This window comes from Neoarius graeffei, chromosome 26, assembly GCF_027579695.1.
Source record: "Neoarius graeffei isolate fNeoGra1 chromosome 26, fNeoGra1.pri, whole genome shotgun sequence".
Taxonomy (NCBI): Eukaryota; Metazoa; Chordata; class Actinopteri; order Siluriformes; family Ariidae; genus Neoarius; species Neoarius graeffei.
This window is the reverse complement of record NC_083594.1, coordinates 5,680,707-5,697,365: the sequence shown is the minus strand read 5'-3', so window position 1 is coordinate 5,697,365 and position 16,659 is coordinate 5,680,707. Positions and strand designations below refer to the sequence as shown.

At 40.9% G+C, this 16,659-nt stretch overlaps 1 protein-coding gene across 3 annotated transcripts in view; it reads left to right on the top strand.

Annotated features, from left to right (window-relative positions):
* Positions 1-16,659, top strand: part of cdk18 (cyclin dependent kinase 18) — a 206,007-nt gene that overhangs the window by 132,556 nt on the left and 56,792 nt on the right. The window contains exons 1-4 of one of the 3 annotated variants that reach the window (XM_060910974.1): positions 25-91; positions 191-324; positions 9,088-9,213; positions 16,439-16,495. In XM_060910974.1, the coding sequence (XP_060766957.1) occupies positions 319-324; positions 9,088-9,213; positions 16,439-16,495 (189 nt within the window). In that variant the 5' untranslated portion in view covers positions 25-91; positions 191-318. Of the gene's footprint in view, positions 1-24; positions 92-190; positions 325-9,087; positions 9,214-16,438; positions 16,496-16,659 lie in introns of those variants that run through there. The other 2 variants (XM_060910973.1, XM_060910975.1) reach the window with 2 other exon arrangements.

Below are 16,659 nucleotides of genomic sequence, written 5' to 3'. Positions count from 1 at the left end.
TTCCAGCTGATCAGAATTCGGATGGAATTTGGATACTTGGCTTACCGTAATTAGTCATTCTAACAAGACGACAACATAGAATTGTCGTAATGTGAGTTTAGCTCTTGTGGCATTCCCTTCATTGATTTTTTTTTTTTTTACATTCTCACCAGGCATCAGAAAGATAAGTGTTTTTCTGTAAATTCCACAGATCTGGTGCCGAACAGCCTGGGCCTGCACGCTCTACACCCATCGCCCAGTCCACTGGCCTCCGACCATCAGGCTCCATCTCCCACCCAGCTGCACTACCACAGCAAAGTCCAGCACCGCCGCTTCTCCATGGAGGTCAGTAGTCCTGCTGCTGCTGCGTCAAGAACCGAGGAAGGAACCTGAAATCATTTTTCACCTCCAATCCCCCAGGACTCACCTCAGTAGAGGTTTCTGTACAATAAAGAGTTTCTCTTTCAGAAAAGGTTCCAAGTAGAACATGCTTAGAAAACAAGACCTGGCAACCATCAGGAATGAGTTTTTCAAAGACTGTACAGGTGTAGCATGAGATTAGCTTCTGAAACTCCACTGGATATTGGGTTCTAGACTCGTAGAAAATTCAGAACCCTTCAGTTGTTCCTTTGAGGGAAACTCTTAAAGGTTCTGTGTAGAATTCTACGACTATCAGACAGGGTTCCAAGTAGGGACTTTTTTAAAAAGCTAACCATCATGTATCCTTGTTTTAAGAAAACTTTTTTGAAAGTATTGTAGTTCTGATTATCCACTGTTCGGAAAACTATTGGAATTTCGGAGTAATGTAATAACATCAGAGTTATATCGTATTATTCTATCCACATTTACTGGAGATGAGCAATCGTGCACTCTGATTGGCTACTCTACTACTAGGATATCAGCTCATATACCATGAGTAGAGAAAAACAAAATGACAGAGCGTGTTGCTGAACCAACCGAGGATGAAATAAAAACTCTACTCGAAAACAAAACCCAAAAAATAAAATAAAAAAAATTAACAAAATATGGAATGAAAGTATTTGATGGTAAGAATGTATCTTTTTTATTATTTTTCAAGCAGTATTATTATGATTATTATTGCATTTTTCACAAATTGCTCCTGTCATTTTGCAGGTTTGTTTACATTCTAAGCGGAAATGATTTTGTCGGACGTTTTGTATAAAGTTTTTATTTATCGAATTTGCAAAAAATAAAACTAAAACTGCTGTTTCTCAAAATCCAGTGAATGTGGATAGAATAAAACAGTTATTCCACTCAATCTGGTCGTACATGAGCTGATAGCCAATGAGGCACGTAGTCTTTTCCTTCTCTCACAGATCATCTCTCATCCTTCTCAGGACATCAGGTTTCCTGTGTTGTATCGATGTAATCTTTGCAATCGATACCATCGGGGTATTGATGGAATATTTAAAATGACACAGGTCGATGTTCTGGTTCAGGAATCATTGAATCCACTCCCCTTTCTGAATTGTTTGAGCTGATACCCATCCCCATAGCTGGTATGTATCATCTTGTTTCAGCACATTTTATTTCTTAATGCAGGACGTCCTAACCACGTTAGTATGTTTACAAACCGCTCGCTCAGCAGCCAGTTCGGAAAAGTCACATGAGGTCATGTGTGGGTCAGAGGTCACTATCGCGGAGTCACAGCAAGCATACAGCGGATCGCCCAGATTGAACGAAGACTCCTAAATCGGGACAAAAAAACGATTTTAAGGAAGTATCCGACATTGTCAGAGGCAAAATGTGCCAGAAAAGAGGGAAAAAATTACAGCAGACAATCCGAGTAAATTTGCTGGCCAGGTTTCCTGATGGAAGGCTGAAAAAAGGCAAACGTAAATGCGGCATCTGATGCCAACTTTGCCAAGATGCTGCTGGACAGGTGACTGACAAAAGAGTTTGCACTTTGAGAAACATCAACAGGTTAGAATTGAAATATTCCAAATCTAAACGCACTTGTGAGCTTGAAGGCTCTTGAGCAAGGGAGTAACTTTGATTTTGACATTGGTGGGGACACAAAAGTGATCCAAGGCAGTTACCAATATTCGCCTGTAGGTGGCAGTAAAGGACCATGGATTTGTTGTATCTAGCCTAGCCTAGTAGTAGTAGAAAGAGGTCTCTGTAAAACGGTGAACGCAGCAGACTCAGCGGCTGTCACGCTGTTGATTCTGAAATGCAAGTCGCACATCTGCATGGCCATGCAGTAGCCTACATCTGACTACTTGCATTCTGTAAAACCATTAGGTCTATAAATTTAACATTCATTCATTGAGGATATTATCTAACACCAAGTTACATTGCTCCAGCATTCCTTTTCTCTGCAGCTATGCAGTAGCCTAGCTCTGATGCGTCCTGTCAGGTTGCTAAACCTGCCTAAGGAGCCGCAGCAATACTTTTATGAAGGGTTTCCATACATCAAAAGGATTTTGTTGAGTTTTTAAAGCTCGACGGAAACCCTGCACTTACATTCTTGACTTTGAAGAAGAATGAACGAATGTCTCGTTTCTTGGGAGGGGGGCCGTCATCCATGATACTCAAGTCAGCATGCGAGTTGTAGGACAAGCATGCACGGACATCGAAGTCCAGCTCAATTTGTAGGCTGACGGAGAGTGGGGGGTGCGTGGGGTAGGTCAGGTGTGTACGTGTGAGATACGGGGGGTTGATGGGCGGGTAGTCACGGCTGTTGTGGGAAGTGTGCTGCTTTTACAGCAGATGGAGTGACAGCTGGGATAGCCAACCATGTAAGTTGGCGAGAAACAGGTAGCTAATCAGAGAATGATATCTACGTTAGAGGGGGGATTATTAGCAGTGTCATACATTTAACCCTTTGTGTGCCATATAATCATTGCCAAGGTTAGGACATCGGTTTTATTGATCGTGATTACACAGTAGCGGCTGAATATTGGTAGGGACACGTCCCTAGCGTCCCTACCCAAAATTACGCCCTAGCTCTCGAGTGCTCGCTTTTGTGTCGGAGGCCGCCGGTTCCGCCATGTTGTTCCAACTTCGCTCATTATAATATTATAATGAGGATAGACTTCGGCCATTTCTCTAACCAAGTGTAACCATTAGCGTGCTGTGTTTTCCAGCTCATTCTGCTTCACAGGCATGAGGCAGCGGGCAATACAGCATGTGATTCAAGTACCTAGGGGTTATTCTAGTTCCACAGGGTACTATTCATCTTTTTAATGCATCAACCTGTGTCACTTTAACATGGTAATGTCGGTTTAAAGGGAACACTGACGATGCACGAAGAGGAACGAACTATTTCACTGAGTTGAATACTAACACTGCTCAGGATGCATGCGATTACTCGCATGTGTCAAAATCCAGTCGTGACTTATCGCTTGAATTCTCGTCAACGTGACCGTGTCATAAATGCCAGCATCTTTCTCATCTCAGGGTGACTTTCATCTCGTAGAAAACAAACCAAACCCAAACAAACTCTCAGAAAATGGACCCCTGAGGGGGAAATAACAGATTAATCAAAGTCTCCCAGAACAGCGGCAGCCGCCATCATCATCACCACCGCCACCTCCTCGCTTCACCCCCTCGCTCTCCCAACCCACCATTACTCGCCTGTCCCCCAAGCCCTGATTGTGTGTGAAGGACAAATACCAGCCTCCTATTCCAGCCCTCTCCGCCGTGTCAATCCTGCCAGAGACCCGGCTAAAAGATGGAGGCCTTGGCTAAACACAGCCGACGGGTTATTTTTAAGTCGGGCTTCATCTCGCAGTGCGTTCAGAGTTCTCCCAAGCCCCGCTGTCAGACCTCATGTTCAGCAGCAATGTATCTCAAGGAGGAAAATTGCACTGAATGCCCTCTCCATTTTCAAATCCATTGGGTTCCTTTCTGGCCTCTAGAAGCTTTTATCAGCCGTGTGCACCCTTATTTCAGTCTTGCCAGCCAGGCTCAAGGGAAAGCAGGAGCGGGAAAAAAGCCTCTTCGTTTTAAATTGCCAGATAGTTTTATTGCGCAACTGTACAAAACCTCTTTAAGAAGCAGTGCGACAGAGATTCTTCTGAATTCAAGGCTTCCCTCAGTGCAGAAATAAAGGTTCACCTACAGTCAAGAAGCTTCGAGCACTTTTTAAAAAACATGACAGTTTTTTGGGGCTTTTTTTGCAGTTTGAAGTTCACCCCTGAAGGACAGAATTTAAGTGAGACAGAATCTCACCATAAACATGCCTCGGTATCTGTTTTCCCTCAGACTTTTGTTCTTTGATTTCGTCTGCTACAGTTATGAGACGAAAGACGTGTCAGGCTCAGCTTGATGTCCTGACGTGCTCAGCCTGGATGAGTTCCTTTAAAAGCACTGCAGAACAAAAAAAATCATCGTTCACATACAGTGAATACTTTTATGATGGTCTTGGGAAAATGGTCCTGATTGTCTGAAGGCACGGACGGGCCATTCTCAGAAAAATGTGATGAGTAATGGTAAAGACACTTTTTAAAAATGCTGTCTATGCTAATTTTACTTAATCCTTGTAAATATATTTAATAGACCAAAAGAAAGCATATTTAATGAATTCACAAAGCAAGAGATATCATTATGAAAAAATAATGCCCATTGTCTTTACCGTTTCCCATAATGTCTTTACTATTACCCATAATCTCTTTACCATTACCCATAATGTCTTTACTATTACCCATAATGTCTTTACCGTTACCCATAATGGCTTTACCGTTACCCATAATGTCTTTACCGTTACCCATAATGGCTTTACTGTTACCCATAATGCCTTTACCGTTACCCATAATGTCTTTACTGTTACCCGTAATGTCTTTAACATTACCCATAATGTCTTTAACATTACCCATAATGTCTTTACTATTACCCATAATGTCTTTACTATTACCCATAATGTCTTTACCGTTACCCATAATGCCTTTACTGTTACCCATAATGTCTTTACTATTACCCATAATGTCTTTACTATTACCCATAATGTCTTTACCATTACCCATAATGCCTTTACTGTTACCCATAATGCCTTTACCGTTACCCATAATGTCTTTACTATTACCCATAATGTCTTTACTATTACCCATAATGTCTTTACCATTACCCATAATGGCTTTACTGTTACCCATAATGGCTTTACCGTTACCCATAATGGCTTTACCGTTACCCATAATGGCTTTACCGTTACCCATAATGGCTTTACCATTACCCATAATGTATTTACTGTTACCCATAATGGCTTTACTGTTACCCATAATGCCTTTACCGTTACCCATAATGTCTTTACTATTACCCATAATGGCTTTACCATTACCCATAATGTCTTTACTATTACCCATAATGTCTTTACCGTTACCCATAATGGCTTTACCGTTACCCATAATGCCTTTACCATTACCCATAATGCCTTTACCGTTACCCATAATGGCTTTACCGTTACCCATAATGGCTTTACCGTTACCCATAATGGCTTTACTATTACCCATAATGTCTTTACCATTACCCATAATGCCTTTACCGTTACCCATAATGGCTTTACTGTTACCCATAATGCCTTTACCGTTACCCATAATGCCTTTACTATTACCCATAATGGCTTTACCATTACCCATAATGTCTTTACTATTACCCATAATGTCTTTACCATTACCCATAATGGCTTTACTGTTACCCATAATGCCTTTACCGTTACCCATAATGGCTTTACCGTTACCCATAATGGCTTTCCTATTACCCATAATGTCTTTACCATTACCCATAATGGCTTTACCGTTACCCATAATGGCTTTACCGTTACCCATAATGGCTTTACCGTTACCCATAATGGCTTTACCGTTACCCATAATGTATTTACTGTTACCCATAATGGCTTTACCGTTACCCATAATGCCTTTACCATTACCCATAATGGCTTTACCGTTACCCATAATGGCTTTACTATTACCCATAATGTCTTTACCATTACCCATAATGCCTTTACCGTTACCCATAATGGCTTTACTGTTACCCATAATGGCTTTACCGTTACCCATAATGCCTTTACTATTACCCATAATGGCTTTACCATTACCCATAATGTCTTTACTATTACCCATAATGTCTTTACCATTACCCATAATGGCTTTACTGTTACCCATAATGCCTTTACCGTTACCCATAATGGCTTTACCGTTACCCATAATGGCTTTCCTATTACCCATAATGTCTTTACCATTACCCATAATGGCTTTACCGTTACCCATAATGCCTTTACCGTTACCCATAATGGCTTTACCGTTACCCATAATGGCTTTACCGTTACCCATAATGTATTTACTGTTACCCATAATGGCTTTACTGTTACCCATAATGCCTTTACCATTACCCATAATGGCTTTACCGTTACCCACAATGGCTTTACCGTTACCCACAATGGCTTTACCGTTACCCATAATGGCTTGACCGTTACCCATAATGGCTTTACCGTTAGCTACCCATAATGGCTTTACTGTTACCCATAATGGCTTTACTGTTACCTTATAGAGTAACAGTAAAGACAACACTGGGTAACAGTAAAGACATCTCATGGCATTTTTGGGTCACCGAGTGCAGAAAAAAAAAAGATAAAAAAATTATGCATTTATTATCCCATCCTAACTTGCTACTTGGCTAACTAAACTTTTTCAACATGCAGCATCATTATCTTCATCATTTGGGGTAACAGCAAAGATGGTTAATTTCCCTAACATCTCAAAATTTCATATTTACCTGATCAGTATCCTGGATTCCAACATTCATGCACCAGTAATTTTTTTCAAAATGGCTGCTCAACATCTTGGTCCTTCCTCATGTAGATGTACTGCCCTCTATTGTCAAAGCCCTGAGTTACAGCATGATTTTACCATTTGGGTAACGGTAAAGACATCAAGAAAGTATATATTCTTGCTCATATATTTTAGACTATACACCAAAAACCATTGAAGCAAAGATCGTGATATTTTCCACAATAAAAAGTGAAGGTATAGAGGTAATATTTCAGAAAGAAACATGAAAATAAAATTAAAAACAAAGGAATTATTTTCATTCAAATTTCATTCATCCTTATTTAGACACATGGCAGTAATGACATTTTGGTATATTTAGGCTGAATAAAATTTTTGCAAACACAGACAAGTTGTCTCAATATTTTTTTTTAATGACTGTTCAATTCTTTCTTAAAATACATTTATAAGAGAGGGCCAGGAGTAATGGTTTTAGAGAAAAAACAAACATCAGGTTTAAAACTGAATTTGTGATATGTTCTAAAAATGGCCCAGACATGCTTTTAGGTCTTAGTTTGGATCAAATGTCCTAAGAAAGATAGGAAAATCCTGCTGAGGTGAAGGTGAGAGTGAGATGTACAGTGGTGCTTGAAAGTTTGTGAACCCTTTAGAATTTTCTATATTTCTGCATAAATATGACCTAAAACATCATCAGATTTTCACACAAGTCCTAAAAGTAGATAAAGAGAACCCAGTTCAACAAATAAGACAAAAATATTATACTTGGCCATTTATTTATTGAGGAAAATGATCCAATATTACATATCTGTGAGTGGCAAAAGTATGTGAACCTCTAGGATTAGCAGTTAATTTGAAGGTGAAATTAGAGTCAGGTGTTTTCAATCAGTGGGATGACAATCAGGTGTGAGTGGGCACCCTGTTTTATTTAAAGAACAGGGATCTATCAAAGTCTGATCTTCACAACACATGTTTGTGGAAGTGTGTCATGGCACGAACAAAGGAGATTTCTGAGGACCTCAGAAAAAGCGTTGTTGATGCTCATCAGGCTGGAAAAGGTTACAAAACCATCTCTAAAGAGTTTGGACTCCACCAATCCACAGTCAGACAGATTGTGTACAAATGGAGGAAATTCAAGGCCATTGTTACCCTCCCCAGGAGTGGCCGACCAACAAAGATCACTCCAAGAGCAAGGTGTGTAATAGTCGGCGAGGTCACAAAGGACCCCAGGGTAACTTTTAAGCAACTGAAGGTCTCTCTCACATTGGCTAATGTTAATGTTCATGAGTCCACCATCAGGAAAACACTGAACAACAATGGTGTGCATGGCAGGGTTGCAAGGAGAAAGCCACTGCTCTCCAAAAAGAACATTGCTGCTCATTTGCAGTTTTCTAAAGATCACGTGGACAAGCCAGAAGGCTATTGGAAAAATGTTTTGTGGACGGATGAAACCAAAATAGAACTTTTTGGTTTAAATGAGAAGCATTATGTTTGGAGAAAAGAAAACACTGCATTCCAGCATAAGAACCTTATCCCATCTGTGAAACATGGTGGTGGTAGTATCATGGTTTGGGCCTGTTTTGCTGCATCTAAGCCAGGACGGCTTGCCATCATTGATGGAACAATGAATTCTGAATTATACCAGTGAATTCTAAAGGAAAATGTCAGGACATCTGTCCATGAACTGAATCTGAAGAGAAGGTGGGTCATGCAGCAAGACAACGACCCTAAGCACACAAGTTGTTCTACCAAAGAATAGTTAAAGAAGAATAAAGTTAATGTTTTGGAATGGCCAAGTCAAAGTCCTGACCTTAATCCAATGGAAATGTTGTGGAAGGACCTGAAGCGAGCAGTTCATGTGAGGAAACCCACCAACATCCCAGAGTTGAAGCTGTTCTGTATGGAGGAATGGGCTAAAATTCCTCCAAGCTGGTGTGCAGGACTGATCAACAGTTAGCGGAAATGTTTAGTTGCAGTTATTGCTGCACAAGGGGGTCACACCAGATACTGAAAGCAAAGGTTCACATACTTTTGCCACTCACAGATATGTAATATTGGATCATTTTCCTCAATAAATAAATGACCGAGTATAATATTTTTGTCTCATTTGTTTAACTGGGTTCTCTTTATCTACTTTTAGGACTTGTGTGAAAATCTGATGATGTTTTTGGTCATATTTATGCAGAAATATAGAAAATTCTAAAGGGTTCACAAACTTTCAAGCACCACTGTAGGTCGAGCAGATCACTGGTGCATTAATAATTATATAAATGCAAGGTTCGCATAAGGATAGTAAGACAGGTGTGTGTGTGTGTGTGTGTGTGTGTGTGTGTGTGTGTGTGTGTGTGTGTGTGTGTGTGTGTAGGACGTCAGTAAGAGGATGGCTCTGCCCATGGACATCCGTTTGCCACCGGAGATTCTGAAGAAGTTGCAGATGGAGAGCCCAGAATCATGCAAACCACTTAGCCGCATGTCAAGACGAGCCTCACTGGTCAGACACACACACACACACACACACTGCTTGATATCCTCTGGAATGTGTTCTTATCCACCTTATCTTTAAATGCAGAATGGAGTACTGTGTGTCATATGTTTTGTGCCAAACTCATTCTGAATACTTTGTGTAATCAAGACATCACTAATAAGTATGCAATAAAACACTCGGCTTTATCCTGTTATAGGAAAATAATCAAAGATGTGGTGGTGTGATAAAGCGGAGTTACTGTTTACCACACTTTTTAAAGGGGTACCGAATATAATATATACAGTTGCTAATGTGACAAAGTAATGTATTCTTAAGTATTCTATCAAATTTATATACTAGAAAACAACGAAATATCTTGGTAATTGTAAATATAATACTTTATACGCTAAACCGCACAAGAGTCGCCATTTTTAAAAGACCGTGACGTCAGCCCTACCCACTGCACTAGGAGAGAAGCGTGTAATCATGGCGTCAGGCGCATCAAGTGAAAGCGACAGCTCTGTCGAATCATACGAAGAGATCCCGCAAGACACACTGCAAGCAGGCTATGGCTTAGAAGGGTACCAGTTTGAACCTAGGAGAGGTACTATGTAGTGGAAGTTCATTATGTCTAACTATTAAAGCTATTTTAAGTTCGTTTCTTAAGACAAGGATTTTTTAAGATGTTACCTTGTTGACCGTTTCGGCGAGAATCTTCCGCCTTCTTCAAAACAGTCACCAGATGTCGAGTGGTGACGTGCCTTATCAGCTGATGTTACGCTACAGAGGCGTGAACGTCCCGCCCAATTTGACAGGTAGTTCACGCCTTCTGCTGTCAGGTCGCTCCCCCAGGACACATCTGGTGACTGTTTTGAAGAAGGCGGAAGATTCTCGCCGAAACTGTCAACAAGGTAACATCTTAAAAAATCCTTGTCTTAAGAAACGAACTTAAAATAGCTAGGAGAGGTACTCTCGACTCCGGTGATGAAATAAGAGAAGAAAGCTCGGATGACGGCGAGGATGAGACTGATGCTGGCCATGGGCGTGGCGAGCGTGGGGCAGAGCGTCTGCGTGCAGGTGGCACGGCGTGGTGCTCGTGCGGAAAATGTAACGTGGAGTTGCTCACGAGTCCAGCAGAATTTATTTGCTGCAATGAGATAGGCGCCACCCGTGGACTTGCGAAATCATCGCAAGAGGCAGAAACAGGTAATTCACACGTGCTATTCCCAACCTCAATGAGCCAACACAACTGGGCACATACATACGTCATGAGTGTTACGCAGAGAAAATGAACGTGCATTCTGATTGGATAAAATTAATATCATGGCGGGCTGTTCAAACTGCGGAAATAGTTTGCTCGAGCTACTTTCAAAACACTATAACTTTCCAACCTTAGAACAAAAAACTTTTGTAAGTCTTGAATAAGGTTCGTTAATGTGTGTTTTATTGTTATATTTACTCTATATATTGCCCTCTGTTCCCCTTTAAATGAATGAATTTCCTATAACAACACATCCAAAAGTGTCATAATTCTCTTCAGCAATTTGCCAAGATGGACTTATATATATATATATATATATATACACTACCGTTCAAAAGTTTGTGGTCACCCAGACAATTTTGTGTTTTCCATGAAAAGTCACACTTTTATTTCCCACCATAAGTTGTAAAATGAATAGAAAATATAGTCGAGACATTTTTCTGGCCATTTTGAGCATTTAATCGACCCCACAAATGTGATGCTCCAGAAACTCAATCTGCTCAAAGGAAGGTCAGTTTTATAGCTTCTCTAAAGAGCTCAACTGTTTTCAGCTGTGCTAACATGATTGTACAAGGGTTTTCTAATCATCCATTAGCCTTCTGAGGCAATGAGCAAACACATTGTACCATTAGAACACTGGAGTGAGAGTTGCTGGAAATGGGCCTCTATACACCTATGGAGATATTGCACCAAAAACCACACATTTGCAGCTAGAATAGTCATTTACCACATTAGCAATGTATAGAGTGGATTTCTGATTAGTTTAAAGTCATCTTCATTGAAAAGAACAGTGCTTTTCTTTCAAAAATAAGCACATTTCAAAGTGACCCCAAACTTTTGAATGGTAGTGTGTGTATATATATATATATATATATATATTTTTTTTTTTTTTTTGAAAGCATGATACAGTGTACTTTTTATCCATTTATGGTAACATTTAATGTTGTGGATTATCCATGAAACAAGTTAGTTCTTATATTACCTTTTATTCTGTCCACATTTACTGGATATGAGCAATCGTGCGCTCTGATTGGCTACTCTATTACTAGGATATCAGCTCAATATACCGTGAGTAGAGAAAAACAAAATGGCGTAGTGTGTTGCTGAACCAACCGAGGACGAAATAAAAACTCTACTTGAAAATAAAACCCCAAAAATTGTTATCAAGTATTTAAAAGAAGCAGAAATAGCTAAAAGAATATAGATTTTTCTTTTTCCCCAATATTGCCTGTTCCACACTCCAGCCGAGTTGGTGGCGGTAATGTACGTTTAAGTTGGCTTGCCAACCACCAAAAAAACCCTAAAGAAGAAGAAGACTCCAAAAATACAAAAAAAATCAACAAAATATGGAATGAAAGTATTTGATGGTAAGAACGTATCTTTTTTTATTTTTCAAGAATTATTATTATTATTATTATTATTATTATGGGTGGCACGGTGGTGTAGTGGTTAGCACTGTCGCCTCACAGCAAGAAGGTCCTGGGTTCGAGCCCCGTGGCCGGCGAGGGCCTTTCTGTGTGGAGTTTGCATGTTCTCCCCGTGTCCGCGTGGGTTTCCTCCGGGTGCTCCGGTTTCCCCCACAGTCCAAAGACATGCAGGTTAGGTTAACTGGTGACTCTAAATTGACCGTAGGTGTGAATGTGAGTGTGAATGGTTGTCTGTGTCTAAGGTGGTGTTTACATTAGACCGTATCCGTCTCGTTTTCGTCGCGGATGCACTGTCCGTTCACATTAAAATGCCGGGAAACGACTCCACAGGTGGAACAACTTGAATCCGCCAGGGCCCACGTATTCAACCCAGTTCGTATCTGATCCGGTGCTGTTTAAACATTGAGGAACGAGGAAACGCAGTGCTGAGCTCTAGCTGACGTCGTCATTGGACAACGTCACTGTGACATCCACCTTCCTGATTCGCTGGCGTTGGGATCACACACACCGGCTCAGTCCCGAATCACTGCTCGTGCGCTTCACTCGCGCGCTCTGTGAGCTGCGCAGGGCTGGAGTGCGCACCCTCCGGAGGGCACTCGCTGTTCAGGGCGGAGTGATTTGTAGTGCAGGAGGAAGCGCTGAGCCGCACTGAGGTTTATTTACACATTTCAACTTATTTACCTCCTTTAGGCACTTAAACTCAGTGAGAACATGAACATCACAGCCAGGTGTGTTTATCTGCTGGAGAAGGTGTTCGCTTGCCATCCTTCCACTTGCAAATGGTGAGTGACTTGCGCATGCCCAATATGCACTGGGGTCATGTGACATGCCGTCTAATTAGTCATGTGATTAGCGTATCCGTGTATTGGCGTTGCTGTGTGCACGCGAATTGTGTATTGGCGTTGCTGTGTGCACGCGAATCGTTTTAAAAACGTTAATTTGATGATCCGCTGATACGGTCTAATGTAAACACCACCTATGTGTCAGCCCTGTGATGACCTGGCGACTTGTCCAGGGTGTACCCCGCCTTTCGCCCGTAGTCAGCTGGGATAGGATCCAGCTTGCCTGCGACCCTGTAGAACAGGATAAAGCGGCTAGAGATAATGAGATGAGATGAGATTATTATTATTATTATTATTATTATTGCATTTTTCACAAATTGTTCTGTCATTTCGCAGGTTTGTTTACATTCTAAGCAGAAATGATTTTGTCAGATGTTTTGTATAAAGTTTTTATTTACCGAATTTGCAAAAAATAAAAATGCTCTGTTTCTCAAAATCCAGTGAACGTGGATAGAATAAAACAGTTATTCCACTCAATCTAGTCGTACATGGATTATAGCCAACTCGGTGCTACGCACCTCATTGACTATCAGCTCATGTACGACTCGATTTCATGGAATAACTGTTAAATATAAGTTATCTCTTAAGTTATTATATTAAAGCTTCGATAAACAGATGTACCTTCATCAGCCTCTATTTTTTTCTCTTTCTCTCTTTTTCTCTCTTTTTATAAGCCACAAAAAAAAAAACACCAAGAAACCTCAAGAGCATAAACTTAATGCCTGTTAATATATAGATTTAGGCACTGCCTAAACGCGGAGCTCCTATCTGTTTCTGGGTTGTATAATTTTTTATATCATAGCCAGCCTCTTTTGTTTTATTTCTTTACCGTTATAGTTACTGTACTGTTTCCTTATGTTGTACAATCTATACAGCTTTGTTTTCAAAACCATCACAGAGGCGGTGGCAGGAAGTTTTGGATGGGGGGCGCGATGTGTCGCGTGACAAAGGCACGCTGAATCGAGCGGGTTTCGGGGGCATGCCCCTCCCCCCCGGGAAATTTTGGAATTTTTAACCCTCTAAATATAGCCTGGCAAGCCAGACTAAATGTGAATATTTAGTCTGGCCTCGATCCGTAGACATTTCCGAAGCGGGTAGGAGGAACAAACTGCTGTCTTTCAAACTGTCTCTGTGCGTATAGACCAACGCTCTGACCAATCAGCGCAACAGTGACTGTGACGTAGTCAGAGCGACAGAAAGCAGTGGGGGAGACCTTGAAATAAATAATTTTTCAAAATGCGTATTAATTAATAAACAGGTTCTAGATATTAAGAAGTTTGGAGATAATGACCACAAGTTTGGAGTCTGTACCAAATACACATTTTTTTCCAAGTGTTTTTCAAGGGTTTGCTTAAACTGTTTTTGAGAGTTTTTATTTAGTGGCGTTTGGTGAAATAATTTCCCTTAAATTTAAAATAATGGGAAAATAAGAAACAATCAAAAAGTAATGTTTCAAAGCTGTTTATTAATTCTTCGTACTGCACAAACTAGCCCCATCCTTTTGGCTACGAGCGGAGCCAGCTGGTAGATCAGACTTTTGCCATAGCCGGTCGGCAAAACAGCGAAAACGTCCTTCTTGAAAAGGAATGAGCGGAGAGCCTCTTCCTGCGCATGTTTCAACGAAAACTCCAAGTCTAATTCTTCTAAAACTGATTCCAAAGCGGAGTCAAACGCGCGCTGTTCACTAGCCTGAAGCCATCTTTCCTGTTGCGCTTTATCCAGCGTCGCACAGCTTTGTCGGCACTCCTGCAAAAGCCCGCCCAAAGAATCCAAACAAAAACCTTGCGTTGTGATTGGCGGGCACGATTTGATGCCCGGGGTGTTTTTGTTTATATGGTCCGAGGCTAGACCCATTCGCTAGGCAAAAAATATTTTTGGCCGCTAGGCGGTTGGGTCTAGTTTACTAGGCTACTCTAAAACACTATTTCCCTCATTTTGAGAGGCAAATTTTGGTGGAGTAAAGCTAAGTTTAATGTCTCTATTAGAGTACATTTTGTCCACATATTTTTTTCTATATGAAACAGAACCAATGATACTATTGTTGCATATTTTTCAAATCAAAACTGTGAGATATTGGTGTATTGAAGCATGTATGAATGACATATGGGGCTGTATCGGTAAACTGGAAAAAACTACATTCCCTTAGTTTTCTCATGCCCCCCCCCACACACACACACACACACACACACAAACAAAATGCCAGAAAATTTGTCCGCAATGTCCTTGTTGAATTAAAGAGCTAATAGATTTATATACCTGCTCAGCTATGCGGTATAAAGCAAGAGCACGAATAACTGTCTTTCCTTTAGTCTTCAGTGCGAGTAAACAGTCATTCATTTCTTGGTTTGCGAAATTTGATTTGGGATGTTAAAACAAATTTATACTGAAAACTTACCTCGTTATCATCAAGCAACTTGGGTGCCTTTGTCGAGCCCAAAAAGTTTGCAATGGATATTTGTCTGAAACGCCTCTTCATACTGATTTTCAGTGAGTGGTCGGGGCAGCGAGCGAATTCCTGTAGATCTAGAGCAGCATCAAGTTTTTGGGCGCCCAAAACTGCTTGTACGCCTCGTGCACGCTATCTAGCTATCCGGACAGGACACGAGTTATCGGTCAGATACAAATGTAGCAACACGGTCATAGCCTTGCTGTCACAGGGTCCCCGCTTTGGCGCAAGTACCCAAGGAGACCAGACATGTCTAGACAGTTGCCACAGCAACGGGTTAATTAGTCCACAGAATATTCATAAATCAGCTTGTCTACTAAAAGTGATGGGTTTTGCAGTTCTGCGTAAGCCAAATAAGGAAAATCGGTGACATCAGGGCCAGGCTAATTTGCATCGGTTTTGATACGAATGTGTGCTACCAAACTACAGTACAAAGGGATGCCGCCGGGGCGCCAGGATGAAGGGGGATTTAATAAGGGAAAACAAAGGCGCACAGCTGGCTGTTTATTTACACTACTCTCTCCTTTTCTTCCTTGTAAATAGTCAAAGGACTCCCATCGTAACTTGGGGGGGCTAACAGAATTGTAGGGGGGGCGGTTGCCCCCCCCACCACCACTGCGTCAGAAAACAACTCAATGGGTTACTCACTACTCAGCTGTTGGGTTTCCTGTGGTGGCAGGCACGCACGCACAGGACCGAAACCATCAGAAGACAACTCAATGCCTATGGGGCTCCGCTCGCGTGGGTCTTCGGCCCGCACAGGAGCTCCGCTACAAAGTGCTGACACTGGATACTCTTTCCACAACGTCCTTCCAAAAAACCTCACCATATCAATAATTATTTGTACATTTTAATCCATTTATGTGGATCGTACCACCAAGTACCAACCTCTGGGAATGAGGTTGTTATAGGAACAATGGTTGCGGTTATAGAACATGAATCAACACCTTCTGAACAATCAGAATCAAGAACTCAACAGCACTGATGTATCAAATAAATGAACAAAAATAAAATATCAAACAAAAAAAAAACCTTGTCACTATGTTAAAAAAATAAGGTGGATAAGGAAGATTGTTCCAGAAAAAAATGTTAAAATTAATGTTTAAAATTAATGATTCATAACAGATGAGCTTTGATTGTCATCACACATTCAGTTTCTGTTTTATGCTTTTGAGATTACTCCAGATAAAGAATTGTTCATCAAGGCCATAAAACACAATGAGCTGAGAAATTAAACACAATTAACGTTACAGCAAGTCGTGTCTTTCATCTTCAGTCTGACATCGGGTTCGGAAAATTGGAGACGTACGTGAAACTGGGCAAACTGGGAGAGGTGAGTCAGATCTCTCAGATATCGCTGGTTTTTCTCACTACAGCAAACCAACTACAATTATTACATATGCACCATCTTGATTAAAAAATAAAATCAGTGAATCTGTGTAGACGTGATTTCTGTAAACAGTAACAAGTTCAGTATTGTTGTGCCCTGAGTCTGGC